Here is a 15712-nt window from a genome sequence, read left to right as displayed (position 1 = left end):
TTTGATGTTGTTATGCTTTCTGTATGCAGCAAGTGCTAACCATGGGATTCCCAAAGTATGGGATGCAGACACAGGAATTTCCAACTCACAGCCTTTGCCATTTGTCACAGCATTGCACTTCATGGGCTGTATGTGTGTAAAGACAGGAGGCTAGGCAGGAGAATGCTGCTAAACATCCTGTTCTCTCTCAGATGCTTCTCACCCGGGTGCTCTTCATGGAGTGGGAGGGCAGATAGAGCAGGAAACAACTCAAGGCAAGCTGGAAAACATTTCAGTTGACCAGGAAGTCAGCACAATGAAGAGAAATGTCAGATAGAAATGGCTGTCTTCCAGTGCTTGTCTTCAACCTCGCTGTTTGCTTGTAACTAGTATTTTCTAGCTAGTGTTTTCCTTGCAAGGCTTTCTAGATGGAGATAGGATATATAAATGCACCTATATGCATATGTACTTAGGCAGACATAACAGAGGAATAGGGATCTTGAGATTGTATAAGTGGTATTTTGTATTCGGTACATGAAAATATATTTGTATTTGAAGAACTTAATGGCTGATTCTGAAGCACTTGTCCAAAAATAACTATTGAACCAAGACTGTTTTATAGCAACCAATTTGCTGCCGTAAATGGTTGCAGTTCTGGATTGCTTCATGCTCATTAAAAGAGTGACAAGAAAATTCAAATTAGTGACTTGCAGTGTTATTTTGCTCTCGTACAGTAGGCTGATCAGAAAATGTGAGTTACAGATGCTTGTCTTTCCGGGACGATGGTGAGGAATGGTGATGCTCAGGTTGGCAGGAAGCCCTCCTGAGCGCTAAGCCTGCCCCTGGGGTGGCCACCAGAAACTTAGCTGCTCTACAGTTCCCATCTGAAATGCTCAGACTGCCTTGTGTCTGCCTTACTGGGGGCTAGAGAATTAATTAAATGTCCGCTGCTAGCTTGAATCATCTCGGATGTAAATAGAGATCCCTGGGATCCTTGCTGTGGAAATGCAACCATGGTGCTCACAATGGGCTTCTCACAGGGTTATATCTCAGAAGTGCAACTTTTTGCTTAATACTACCCACTGTTAGCTAGGGCCTGATAATGATGTCCTTTCAGCCCTGCTGCCTTCAGGAGGTGGCAGCAGGCAGCCTGCCTCTGGGCTGTGCAGGCTTGGGAGAACCTTCCAGGCTGCCTCAGGGAAGAGCAGAGCCATAAACCAGGGCAGGCTGTAGCCTTGGGCACGTCTCATCTCTTCCCATTGAACCAGCTGGCACAAAACTGTTTTGCATGGGCATGTTTGTTTCCAGGTAGATCACTGGTGACACTCCTGGTTCTATTAGTGATGTCAGATTGATATCTCTGTTTTCTCTTCTCTCAGTGCTCTGATAGCATGAGAGTGAGGAAGGGATTGTAAGGACTTCCAGAAACAGATAACAAAAATTTGTGAATTATTTTGGTTACTCTTCAGTTGTCAGCAGCTTTGCATAATTTAGGCACTATGAATCCCTATTTTTCATTTTGGAAGTAACAAATGTTTTATCGGTGAATGCTCTCTGATGGTATTTGAATAAGATCTCATCCTACAAAGTTGTGCCAAGTGTCTGCGTGGGAAGTTTCAGCGACTTCCCAACCATAGTATGACAGAGAAAGGGAAGAATGAACCAAAATTTTCATAAAGTCCGAAGATGCAAAATTGATGCTTTGTTAGACTAAACAGTTGGTTTTTGTTTTTTTCTTTTCTTTTTTACATATGTCAGCCTTAAAAAAAGGACGTTTTTGGATCACCCCTGATCCATATCACAAAGACGACAACATCCAGATTGGGCGAGAGGTGAAAATCTCCTGCCAGGTGGAAGCTGTCCCTTCGGAGGAGCTCACGTTCAGCTGGTTTAAAAATGGGCGGCCCTTGCGAAGCTCTGAAAGGATGGTCATCACACAGACCGACCCCGACGTGTCGCCTGGCACCACCAACCTGGACATCATTGACTTGAAATTCACAGACTTTGGGACGTACACGTGTGTCGCGTCTCTGAAAGGAGGTGGCATATCAGATATCAGCATTGATGTCAACATCTCCAGCAGTACAGGTAAGGAGGCTTTCTCTGGTTTCAGTTTTGCATCTGTGAAGCCAGCTTATAGCTTTCCTCGACTCCTGGGAGAAAGAGGTGAATACGCAGAGTGCTTCTCAACATTGAGATATCCAAGCAGGATATAAATCGTGAGCTGAGTTGCTTTGATTAAAAGATTAAATGGCACGTGATGCTCTTTTCCAAGAGCACGCAAAGGTCTGATTTATTCAGATATGCCTGCTTCTATTGTCAGGAAAGTTATTGCTTCTGAAAAAGGATTTTGGCCTTTATTTTGGACTTAAATGCTATCTGGAGTCATCAAAAAATAGCTGGTAGGAAATTACACAGAAAAGTAGGCTGGTGTTATGTTAACCAGACTGAGCCCATCCAGCTGCTCTCATCCAACAGCGAGTGCCAACAACAGTGGAAGGAGCTCTCTTTTTTCTTAAGGATTATACACTGCTTATTGGTGGATCATGCGATTCCCAACAGGGAAAAAGTTTAAGATACCTATTATGCATATTTCCAGATCAGTGACTGAAATGTCTCTCTTTTGGATGAGCTAAAACCTTGGCTATTACCTTGACTGATAATAAATGCCTTCTTGTGGCTGTGGAGTAGGACTGTGTAACACAACATTAATTCTCAGCTTTTCTTTATCTCTTTGCTAATGGCTTCCTTATAACCAACACATTTCTCAGGCTTTTTCCCCCAGTAGTGGAGTTTAATAACTGAGGTAGCCCATGTTAATATCATAAACCAGAGAGCATTCTGAATGCAGGGCTTTTTCCTCCTGAAAAATCAGCTAAAGCCAAAAATAAGGGTTGGCAGTTGATTTCTACAGAAATAAAACAGCAAACAGAAACAAGCCAACAAACACTTCTGTTTTCAGAAGACTATTTAATGTTAAAACACGGAGACAAAGAGTGTCAGAATTACAACTGCTCTCCGTGTTGTCTTTTATGTGAAGCTCTGCAGTGCTTCCCTCAGACTGTGCATGTCATTGACTGGGGTAAGGCATGCAGTGCACGCTGAGACAACAAAGAACAAATTGGAAACTATTTTTCTAGCGTGGAAAGAAAATGTTTAACAGACATCTTCTGACCCTTTTTACCAAAAACATTCAAGAAATTGCTTTCTACTTTTTCAGAGAGATTAATTGCACTCTGTTGCATCAAATACGTCCATATTTCTATTATTTAACTCTTCTAATATTGTTTTTGTTTCACAAATACATATAATGTCTAAACAATCTCACAACTGTCATGATAAATTATTGCTTAGGCTGTAATCTTGGAACCTGCCGTCCATCCTTAGTAAGACAGTGGTGCCAACAGGAGAATGGTTTTGCTTGCTGGTGTTGCATTTCAGCAAAGCATTGGAACTGGAGCACGCAGGGCTTCCTTGGGACCAGTGCAGTTCTGTGTTGGCAAACTGTCCTGGTTTGGTCCTCATTTCCTTGGTTCCTCCCAAGCTGACCTGTAGGTTACAAGTGTGTTGCACACATGGTTTTATCAGTGACATGGCAGAGATGAGATATGAAGATGGAGATGTTTTGACTTGTAATGAACATAGGGAACAAATAAACAAAATGAACTCAGGTAAGTCCGTAGGTCTGGATAGGAGATTTTTAAGGGAGCTGACCAGGGACACTTCACAGCTACTTTATCATCTCTGAAAGTTCACAGTGACTTAACAATGTCCAATGAAGACTGGAAACATGCAGACTTCAGCCTTTCTTCTAAAAAGACAAGGAGATGTAAGGAAGCCCAGGCTGCCCAGCCCCACCTCAGTCCCTGTGACAATCAGGGGGCAAATTGTGCCTGGCCCAACCTGGCTGCCTGCTGGGATGGAAACCTGGGTCTGTGGGCAAGGGAAGGGAGGGGAAGCTGTTCACCTTGGCTTCAGCAAAATCTTGACAGAAGATTTTGTAGCTTTGTAGATAACTGAAGTCTAGTTTGGAGAGGTAGGATGAACTATAACTCATGTTGTAAAAATGAGATGCAAGGAATTGTGGTCACTGATGCAAAGCCAAATTTTGCATGCGTGTAAGTGAACAGGCAGTCAGTGCTGATGCAGTTCACCTCTGCAGTATTTCCACCCTGAAACATAACACATATGTATATATATATATATATATATACACATGTATATATATATGTATATATACATATATATATATGTATATATAAACCTTGCAAGACAAGAGGAAAAAACACACATTCCATTTAGTTTTGTTCTTGTTTTGAACATCTTGCTTCTTTTTATGAAACTGTGCAACTATCATTTAGAAGTATTTATTATTCCTGCTTGATAAATCCTGAAATGATCTTTTTTGTGCACTTGTAATGAACTTCACAGTGACTGTGCTGGAGTAGTGCAGGGACACTACTAATGCACATCTTGCTAACAGGTTAAGAACTGAGTTGCAAAGAGAGGATTGTTATAGAGTAAGTGCCAAGTTTGCATGATGGGAGCTGGAGCTTGATGATGCTTGAAGTCCCTTCCAACCCAAGCCAATTCTATGATTCTATGATGGATAGCAACGGTATGCAAACTTTGTTGCCTGCTTGCTAGGGCGAAGCAGACAGTGATGTCTGTGCAATCATGCGTTTCCACCTGGCAGAAAGTGCCCACTGTATTATCTGTACTCACTGGGGTTTCGTTGGATGGATTGGAAGCACCCGGTAGATGGCTGTACCTGTAACCCCGTCAGAGCTCCCACCAGTGGTGATGGATTATGTCAGCCCTTACAGACACTGCCCTGCAATACTCAGGAAGATCAGAGTGGGGAGAAAAGCCTTGCGCTTGGAATCGACCCCGTTCAGCATCTCTAAAAGAAATTCTGCCTATTTGTGTGACTTCATTACCTGATTAAGTGGAAGCTGAAATAGTTTCAGCGCACATTTGAAGGTCATTACTGATTCATCAAGAATCATTAGTGCCGTGGTAATTGTGAACATAAGGCCTGAGCTCAAACACGTTTTTTTCCAAATGCCAGAGCTGGCGTTGGAGGCACTAAGTGCTGTGCTGGATGCTGCTTCATGGGCTCTGGGATTGCTCCCTGTTCCTGACGTCCAGCAGGCTCCTCCTGGAGCCACAAAGTCGGGCAGGGACAGCTGCATCTTCCCATAGGAGCAGGGGATGGCTGGGTCTCCAGTAGCAGCAGGCTGGGCAGGGACACCCAGGCATGGTGTGGCAGCCTGCTGGCATGCTCAGTGTCATGCTCCAGCAGGAATGTTTTTTCCCTTGACGTTTTGTACTTTCAGCAGGAAAGGCGTGTGACTACCTTGTCTAAATGGACCTGAAGTAATCCCCTTGCAGCCTCCCCACTACATCTCTGTAAGTAGGTCACTGAATTGTGGAAATAGAGATGCAAAGCTTGCGTCTTTGTCCTCTAAAAGCCCTGCCAGCCATAAAACCAACCCCGGGCAAATGCTGGATGACAAGATGGGTTTTCTGCGTGTGTGTGTTGTGGGGGATCTGAAGGCAAGATAAGTTAATACAGAAAAAAAAAAAAATAAGCAAAATGGGCTCAAGGTAACCCAAAAAGAGGTGGATCAGAGAAGTGTGTTTGTCTTTCTTCATGATCATTTTCTCTGCCTAAATATCATATTCAGAGAAGGAAAAATAAGGCTTTGGGTCACATATGGTCTGCTGTGCTCAGTGTGGGTTCTTACTCTGTCCCTATCCGCCTAAAATCAGCATCAGTACTGCAGGAGACGTAACATCTGTCACTTCTGGCTTTTTCTCGTCTCATCTTCCCCCTGGAGGCCGCATTGTGCACTGAAATGAGTGGCGCTTTCAAGGGGGTTATTTTAACTGTTGTCTCTGGAAGCACTGCCCTGAATTGCTGTCAGAAGGGCTGGGTGAAGTGGCTGGTGCTCCGGGCGTCAGGTAGCGGTGACCTTTCTTTAACTAAGAGAGCTCCTTCTACTGTTTCAGCCCAGAGTGGGTACAGTTAGATACTCTACATGGTAAGTACGTCATCTCAGTTCTGCATCCCTGCGTGAACCTGAAGCTGTGTTGAGTGTGCACCACCTAGGTAGTCATGCCAATAAATTGATTTGCATGAGTGTTTTCAGAGACAGGCAAAGTAATTCCTGAGAACTACTGTATATGATGAGAGATCATGGCCTCAAGCTGAGCCAGGAGAGGTTCAGGCTGGGTGTTAGGAAACGTTTTTTCTGTGAAAGAGTGATCAGGCACTGGCACAGCTGCCCAGGAGCAGTGGGATCACCATCCCTGGAGGTGTTCCAGAGCCATGGAGATGTGGCACTGAGGGACGTGGGCAGTGGGCATGGTGAGGTGAGGTGGGATTGGGGATCTTGGAGGTCTTTTCTGATCTGAATGCTTCTGTGAGGCCACGTGTCTACCCTGCAGTGCGATGGGAGGGCTTCCCTGTTAAAGTAATTAGCTATTAAATAGTGAATTAATTAAATGCCCGGACTGACGTATTATAACATGTGGCCTCAATCTGTTTGTGAAGTATGTGTCCTCTGGTCACCTTTCTCTGCCTTTGATGATACATAAAAGAGAACTTCATTGTACTTCTAAATGTTTATTATAATCACAGCACAGCCTTTTAGCATAATGAAAAAATGCTTTCTGTGAGATAATTAGTGATCTAATAAAAATGTTTGTAAACCTTAAGCACTGTCCAGAGTGATTGTTCATGGGCAGCCATGAGACACTTCAGGGATACTACCAGAAAACAGACAGACTTTTCATTATTGCAGCAAATTGATGATTTTTTTGTGGGCCATTATCTTCAAAGTTTATCTTTGAAGCGAATAGGTGAACAGGAGGGACAGATAAATGCCATATTTTGTTAAAAAGCTTTTCTTTTATAGCTCTATTTTAGAGCACTTAATGTGCAGAGATTTTTCTTTTTAATTTTATCGCTGGGAACCGCCGTCCCTTCCCATCGCACTGCTTGCAGCAGGGCTGGCCGTGAGCTCCTGCAGCCTGCCTGCCTCTGTTGGTATCCCCACGCCTTCAGCTCTCCCAGGACTGCATCCTCCGGGCTGTGCTCATCCCTTGAGGTCCAGCAGCCCAAGCACACGCTCCCTCCTCAGCAGCATGCAGGGCTGAATTTCTTTGCTCTTCTCTGGAGGGCTGCGGTGCTCGACTTGGCAACTTGCTTTGCATATGGCACGTGGAGCTCCTCAGCATAGCTCCTGTGAGGTTGCTGAAAGCTAATTTGGCTAATTTGCTGCTGGCTCTGTATGTCCTGGGCTTAAAATGTGCCTCTTCGGAGTCTGACTGCAGACTAAGGTGGCGTTTTAAGGCAGTAGGAATGTGTTGAGCTGAGTGTTGATTCTGGAATTACTTTGCTGTCTGAATAGATCTTCTGCACAAGCGCTGCCCTGAGATCAGTGGTTGCTGCTCATGTCTTCACTTTGGGCTGGTGCTCAAGGAAGTGTGGGCTGTGGGGACAGCACACAGTCAGAGAAAGTGATTTCACTCAAATCAAGGCGTGATTTCCTCACTCAATTTGCCTTCCAGAGGAGGAATTCGGTAGATCCTCTTTCCTGGTGATGAAAGGCCGTGGGAAAGTTGAAGGAAATTCCTGTCCTAGGCTGCTTGCCCTGCCCACCTCTGCAGAGCCTTTCAACAGTTCTTCCTGGTTTTCACACTTTTTAAAGAAATGCACTTTAAAGGCAGACTGAACAGTTTTATTCCCTGTCTACAGAGATGTCTTGAGGACCTGAATATCTGTCCCTTGCTGCCTTGCAAAGGCTAAATGATCTCATTCTAGTGCATCTTGTACTCAAGGTTGGCTTCCGATTCTAAAGTCCAGTCTGCCCTTCTTACCCATCTTGCAACCCCCACCTCAATCACATATTGGACGAATCAGGAACAGGGACTGAAGTGGATGTGTCTTGCTGAGGATTATGAGGATTAGAGAATCAGATCTTCACATTTATAAATATTAGAGAAGCGGGATAGGCAAATAATCTCACTTATGCCTCCTAGCCAGTACAGTGTACATTCTTCAGTCTTGGCTGTCCAGGCTGATTAAAATTCAAATTACTGGAAATTCAAATTGCTCAAAACAATGTGATAATCTCTTTTAAGTTTATTTCTGAGCCATCTCCATACTTTTTCCAGTATTTCTTGATATGCAGCTCAAACATGCTTTGCTTTCCTTTATCCTGCAATTACAAGCTATTACCATTAGATCAGTTCAATCAGTCTGGTCACCCTATCTCACAACTCCTATAACCACCACCTCCCTGTCACAGCTTAGGCTGGCAGTCGTGGCTTCAGGGTGTCCTTTGGAGGCACCGAGCCCAAAACTGACGATCACCTCCACATCCATTCTCTGTGCCCCCTGTAATCCCCAGTAAAACACTCAGTGAGGACCTGTCCTTCCCAAAGCTTGCCTTTGGGCCAACACTTCTAAGACCTTCTCCTGTTGCTTGTCTTCTGCCCAGTCAAATGATTTCTGTGTGAGCAGGTTCTTGCATCTGCCCTCCCTTCTTTGTGCAATCACAGAGCAGTTAATTAAACTATCTGAAGGTTTAAAGTAGGTACAAACCTCTCATCCCTGGAGGTGTTCAAGGCCAGGTTGGATGGGGCTCTGGGCAGCCTGCTCTAGTGTTAGATATGGAGATTGGTGGCCCTGTCTGTGGCAGGGGGGTTGGAGCATCATGATCCTTGAGGTCCCTTCCAACCCAAGCCATTCTATGATTATATGAATTCTATTATTCTAGGACTCATCAGGATTTCCAAGATCTAGACTAGACTACGACTAGTTTATGTTTACGCAGAACACTCAGTGCATAAACATAATAAAGCATGTATATGTTGACTTTGAGCAATCTATTTTGGTTCTGTATGCCTTCTCCTGTAGAGAAAAATACAGTGATACCTTCTGCCATCTGACCTTTGGTGAGTTGGTGGCTTTTGGAGGCAAAGGTTGTCTGAGACAGTTTTGTTTAAAAGCCAGGAGTGGGCATAAATCAGCAGTAGCTCTCACTCCCAGTTCCAATGGATAACAATATGTGTTTTTAAACTAGGTGCTACTTCAGTGTAACTAACACTTTTGTTTCTTGAGTGATAACACTCTGCTTTGGGAAGCGGGTTTAAGCACTAAGAGTATTCCCTTATTCCTCAAGCCAATTGCAGCATAAATAAGGTGATGCTTGTTGTTTCAGGTATAGCGTATAGCCAATTTATTATTCTTCACAAGCAGGAACAGAATTGACCTTTATTTGCAGCAGACTCTAGCTGGTGCTGCAAGAGACATGCAGATGCCTTAGCAGAGGGCTGAATCCCTTCCAGGCTCTGCTTGTGCCACAGCAGCACCTGCCGGGAGACAAAGGCTGGCACAGCTGGTGGCACCTGGCAAGCAGGTGGCACGCAACACAGCTGGCAGCTCCTGGCACAACTGGTTGCAGCTGCAGAGTTGGTGGCACCTGGCACAGCTGGTAACACCTGGCACAGCTGGGGGCACTCTGCTCAACCATGCTCACCCGGGAGCACCTCTACCTGCTCACAGGCCCTTGTTCAATGTCCTTTCTCCTGCACCTTTGCTCCCACAGCTTGCTTGGGCATCCCTGCTGGCTCAGCTGCCTACCCCCTGCTCCTCAGTCCTATGTTGTCGATAGGGAACAAAATGTCAAATAATTATTTTCCCCTCAAGCCTGTAGCTCTCACAGTTTTTTTTGTTTGTTTGCTTTTGGTTTTTGTGTTGGTTTTTTTTTTTTTAATTCTTCCTTCCTTCTGTCTGTGGGTATTGCATTGATTTAAGTTTCTATTAAGGCTTTTCCTTAGCTATAATGCTAAATGTGGAAACAAATCCTGTGTCATCCTGCTGCCTGTGCATGTCAGTTGGCAGGCCAGAACCGTGCACCATTGCAGCTTTCGGACTGCTGATAATTCAAGTCAAATTCGACAGCAGAATAAAGATATGAGAGGTAATTAAGTAGCTGCAAGTTTGTGAAAATATATAGATGGATCTGGTAACGGAAAATATACCAAACCCCTTCATGAATGAAGATTCAAGAAGCACATCAACACGTCACTCAGTAACTTGGAGATACAGCCCTGGGGGGAAGAGGGCACCCACAGAACTCATCCACAGGCACTGTCAGCCATAGTCACAAAGCAGAGCTGCAACCACACTCCGGGCAGCTCTACCCCTGCCCTCGACACTTCGGATGATTCTTCACTCATTATTCCTCCATTTTCTGTCCTACTAAACTGGCTTTTCTTGACTTACAAGTTTCACCTTTGTTCTGATTCTCTCCCAGTTCCACAGAAGGAACAGTGAGTAGAGAGCAGTGCGTTGTGGAGCTGCCTGCTGGGATAAAACCCTACGCCAAAATCATAGTGAAACAGAGCGGCAGTTTGTTGCCTTCCTATTCTTCCTAAAGAACTAAAATGGAGGGAACAAAGCATGGAAGGTTTCCTCTGAACTCACATGCCTTCCCCAGCTGATAGAGGTTCTGGTAAAATAAGATGGCGTTCAGCCTTCCTAAAAAGACACACGAGGCTGTTTGAACATCACAGAGCATCTTCTGAAATTGAGGATTATCGAGCACAGATCTCACTGCCCCAGGGGACGGTGGACTCTCCCGTCATGGCAGTACTCTGAAGCCGTCTCACCACGGCACTGTGCAGCTGGCACTGCAGTTAAGCAGGACATTTCTTGGCATTCATGCAGAGGCCAAAGCTCCCAGAATAAAAGGGATGCGGCTCTCTGAGAGGCCGGTCACTCCCTGCCCAGTTGGTAACAGGAGTCTCTGTTAGAAGCTCTGTGCAGAGACCTCTTCAGCTGCACGGGGTCCGGCTCCTCACGGTGTGGTAGCAGGGAACGGCTGCCGTGTGCGGTGCTCCCAGCAAGCAGAGCTCTGCGCACAAAGGCCTCTCTCAGCGTCCAAACAGCAGCAGTCTGAGGAGGCGATCTTTCAGCACCTTGAAGTCACGCAGTGCCACGGACTGGGCATCCGGGTTCTCCAGGTGCTGGAAGAGGTTGAGTGGGCTGGCTGTTCGGAAGGCGTGCGGCAGGATAATCTCGTCGGGCATCATCTGATTGCCAAGGAAGAAGTGGACCAGGCGTTTGTCCTTCAGGCAGAAGTACAGGTACCGCATGATACTCTCCAGCCGACTCAGGAAATGCCTCCTGTGCCAGTTCCCCAAAGGGATGATGTTCACGAGGTGGAAGACAAGAGTCTTGAGGACGGAGGTGGAAAAGCCCATGCCCACCATGGTGTAGGCTAAGAGCCTCATGCAGCTCAGGAGGGAGCTGTTCTGCCCAGCATTCCTGGTCAAGTACTGGAAGTACTTCTTTTCCGCCACAGCACAGCTCTGCAGCCATGTTGTGCTGGGCGTAAAGCCGACCTCTGTGTTCTGGCTGGTCAGGAAGATGTCCGAGTTGCCTTGTTGCACCCCGAACAGCAGCTCCACGAGGATTTTTTCCCCGCTGGAGGTGTTTGTCAGCTGGAGCTTACAGGAGCGGTTGGAGGGCAGCACCTTTAGGTTGTAGGCATGTGCCTGAAGGGTGGCCTTCCAGATCATTGCCAGCTGTACCTTGAACCAGGTGGCAGTTCTCTGCACATCCAGGTAGAAGCCAGTGCAGAGCGTCAGTAGGAGGCTGGGGTCCTGATTTTGGATCAGGTCTTCAACAGGGTAGTGGAGGAAGCACAGCACGTCCCCCAGCTCCTTCTCCCTCATGCACATGCACTCCGGCTCCACGCGGATGCGGGAGTTCCCTGCCAGCTCGTCCTCTTCTTCATCCAGCTCCAGGTGGAAGACATGCCCGCATCAGGCTTTTCATATCTTCACACCCCATCCTAACACATTCAGAGCCAAAGGCAAGGTGTGTGATCTGGAATGACCTCAGAGATGGTGCTTTTATTTGCCTCGTGCTAAGAAAGAAGTAGGAAATTGGATATAAATCTGATATAGGTATGATGAGATGGTGGTGATAATTGGACGTAGCAAAACTGCTTTCATCGGGCCTGCAGGGCTTGCAGCAGTTTGTAATTATCAAATGCAGCCACCACAGCAGAAGGGCTGCCTCCACCAGGAGGATGGCCATGGGTGCTCAGTGGCTGCATGGCACATGAACTCTGCTGGCTTTGCAAGTGGTGACACATGATTTTCTGATCTAAGACCCTGCAGTGTCTCTGCTGAGATAAGCATTGCTAGGAGTTGGATTCAATGATCCTTAAGGGTGTCTACCTACTCGGGTTGGTCTATGATTGTAATGCAGTTGGTAGCAATTGGGGATTGGACTCAGTTATTTCTTGAGGTCCCTTCCATCCCCTTTGGTTGGGTGATTCTTCAGTTAGGTGGTCTTGCACTTGCAAGGCTACAGAGAGCAGGAGGGATAACCACAGCCATGCCAAGTATTCCTGCCCACAGGGTTACCTTCATTCTATTGGCTGCAGTTCTTCACCCATTCCTTCCATATTTGTTAAGGCAAAGATATCTAAGAAGTGCAGCTTGAATGAGCTTCCTGTGCTATGTATATGCCAACTGTGTTTTGTTTCCAGTTCTGAGCTGCTTTCTGATCCTTCCTCTGTGTGGCCTTTGAGATGGATAAAATCAGCAGCTAGTCTGTTGGGAAAGAAGAAAAAAAAGTTTTAGTTGCAAATACCCATACAAAGGAAAGCTGTGATTCATGGTGATAAAGGGCTAGATGCAACAGTTGGTCCCAGTGTGCTGACAGACATCAGTACAGCATTTTGGCACATTGGGTGTCTGTGGGGTGACGAGCAAGTTCCTTGTCTGGGGCTGTTAAATCTTATTTTAACCACCTCAAGCAGCTGAGCCTTTTGTCTTGTAAATAAATTATACAGACTCCTGATACATGCAATCAATATGTATTGCTCTATGTGTATACGTTATTTCTTAATATATAATTGGAACAGTATAAGCAAGAAAGCTACTTAATGTTTCTGTAATGCTAATTGTCAAACTCTTCTTCTCCTTTGAAGTCCCACCCAATCTGACTGTTCCTCAAGAAAAGTCCCCCCTGGTCACACGGGAAGGAGACACGATCGAGCTGCAGTGCCAGGTGACGGGGAAGCCCAAGCCCATCATCCTGTGGTCCCGCGCCGACAAGGAGGTGGCGATGCCAGATGGCACGATGCAGATGGAGAGCTACGATGGCATCCTGAGGATAGTGAACGTGTCCAGGGAGATGACAGGCACCTACAGGTGCCAGACCAGCCAGTACAACGGGTTCAATGTGAAGCCCAGAGAAGCTTTGGTGCAGCTCATCGTACAGTGTGAGTAGATCCTTAGTTTCTTTTCTTGGGGCTTTGCTGAGAAAAAGAAGTTGATTTATTTCTCCCTTAAATAAGCAGCAGTGAGAGTCTTAACAGTTGTTACATTTTGGATTCTGTGTTGTTTGGCTCTGCAGCTCCTTGAATTCATAGTTTCAACGTAAATATAGAAATAAAATGGTATGGAAGTCCCATCTGTGCTTTAAAAAAATGTGCAGGGCCATGATTATTTTCCCAATGCTTAGCTCTACATTTCTTGACACAGAAAACAAGCATATGAGGTAGGAGGATGTATTTCTATAAATACAGATCTGATACTGATCTCATTTGTTGAGAATGTAAAACAAGAAAGAAAAATGAGAGCAAGATCTGCTCCTCCTCAGCTGATCTGTGTGCAGGTCTGTATGGCCTCTTCTGACACTGAAAGTGAACTGTCATGTGAGAATCAATAATTTCTCGTCAGGCAGAGATCTTTGTGAAGCAGCAAATATATTTATTATTGCAATAATGGCCAAACATTATTGCAGTTATGGCAAGGGAGAAATGGCACAGCTTATCACTGAGTTCCCCTCCACTGAATACCCTCTCTCCAATACGGGTGCTGTCTCTCCTGTCGCTCATTGGTTAGGTGTATCAAGCTCACAGTCTTCCCAGTGTGTTTGCTAAAACATTTTTCCATATCAGTTTTTCCCCCACCTGTTGTTCTTTCATTTTTCAATGGAGAACAAGTGAACAGTGCATACTAGGCCTTCCGTGTTTTTCAGGGGGACAGGAGGACAATGCATGCTAGACTCTCCCTCCCTATTGCCTTGCCCTGGTCTAGGTACCCTGACAACCAAGCTAATTGGCAAACTTACTCTACCTTGTACTAAGCTATGCCCCAATGATCCTTTATGAACAACTCCTGCAGCCATTTTGTAAGAAAGTTTAGCAAAATTCTATTCTTTAGTGTTAGAACTGTTGTACTACAAAAACACATCTACTTCTCACAGTCAGCATCAGGAATGGGAGGGAAAACAGAAGGGGAAACCAGTAAATATGACAACACTTAGTGTTTATTACTGGAAAATGAAAAGTCTGGTTGGATGATGCTTATGGGGAACAAGGAGCTGTTCTTTATGGCTGCACGCCTGATAAAGATGTTTACTTCCATTTGTTGAATCGTTGTGTCTGTGTTCACCTGCTTATAAAGTGACTTGTGCAGCCTGCATTTGTTCCAGTTTCAGATACCCAAGTGTAAGGGCACATTCTCTTTTTAACAGCAATCTGTGCTCAGCCCAGCTGACCTCATTTGAGACCTTCGGTGATGAGACAGGCAATATACGTAGTGATTACTAAGAGTCAACTAATCTGATTTTTTCAAGGTCTGCGGTGTAGCAAATCATTCCTGCCCTTGATGACACGTTGTGGTATCTGCTGTGCTTCCATCAGTGCTGCTTCCTGGTGCGGTAGCACAGCTTTTTGTTGCTTTGTGCTTCTGCCCCTGAGCAGAGCCTACGGCACTTGGTGCACTTCCCCAGAGCCGTGGTGGGTTCATTTAGTTTTGTTCATCACCTCAGCTGCACTGATGTGTCTCCCTGCCTTGAGGTGGCAGGGAATGGCGTGGATCTTAAATACCCCATGATGAGCTCTGTCTTTCCCTTCTGAGTATAAAAGCACTGCAGGGAGGGTTGTGTCCTAACCATGGCACTCCTATAGCACGTGCCTTGTAGCAGGGAGGACTGGCTCCTGGACGCACAGGCTGGGCCAGCCTCCAGCCACCATACCTTAATCCAGAGCTGTGGTAGCACTAGGGAGCCCTTGGTGGCACAGTAATTTTTACTCTTATCATTATTACTGAGATGGTTTTTCTCGTGATTGCTTTTGCAGTTATTATCACCGGGGCTGCTGTTGATGACATGCAGTTTCTCTTCCTGATCTCCTGAAACAAGCGGTCATTATATCTGTTTGATTCTAGCCACATAAAAAAGCTGATTAACAGAAAGTAAACAGAATGAAAAGGTGGAACGAGTAAGACATATGAAGGCAGCAGAGGATAAGAAAACTGTACTGTTCCTGAAAGGATGGGCTGGGACAGCTCAGGAGGACAGCAGCAGGGTTGCTCATAGAACTGAGGCTGTGGTTCCTTAAAGAGCAACAGTGATGGGTGAGAAAGGTAATAATGCGCACGAGTTTCAAATAGCTTGGATAGCTTCCATCTTTGCCATTCAGATTATGTTCTCTTTTTGCCAGAGTGCGTCCTCTTTTCAGTTTATCTGTGCGGAGTGCAGCTCTGGAGGTGAAGCTGCTCTAGCATTCCCAGCTGGGACAAGCTGGCTGCACTGTCCCAATGCCACCCTTTGCCTCTCCCATGAGAACCAAGACTTTCTTCTCTCAGTCCCTAGGAGCACTATGAGCCCTGAGAAGCTCTGTTTCATGTG

At 45.7% G+C, this 15712-nt stretch overlaps 1 protein-coding gene across 1 annotated transcript in view; it reads left to right on the top strand.

Annotated features, from left to right (window-relative positions):
* MDGA2 (MAM domain containing glycosylphosphatidylinositol anchor 2) overlaps positions 1-15712 on the top strand; it is a 375704-nt gene that overhangs the window by 268247 nt on the left and 91745 nt on the right. The window contains exons 7-8 of the mRNA XM_031553799.1: positions 1738-2067; positions 13002-13295. Of these exons, the coding sequence (XP_031409659.1) occupies positions 1738-2067; positions 13002-13295 (624 nt within the window). The remainder of the gene's footprint in view (positions 1-1737; positions 2068-13001; positions 13296-15712) is intronic.

The sequence above is a fragment of the Meleagris gallopavo genome, chromosome 5 (genome assembly GCF_000146605.3).
Source record: "Meleagris gallopavo isolate NT-WF06-2002-E0010 breed Aviagen turkey brand Nicholas breeding stock chromosome 5, Turkey_5.1, whole genome shotgun sequence".
Classification (NCBI taxonomy): Eukaryota; Metazoa; Chordata; class Aves; order Galliformes; family Phasianidae; genus Meleagris; species Meleagris gallopavo.
The sequence above is the reverse complement of the archived record's forward strand: the minus strand, read 5'-3'. Positions and strand labels throughout refer to the sequence as shown.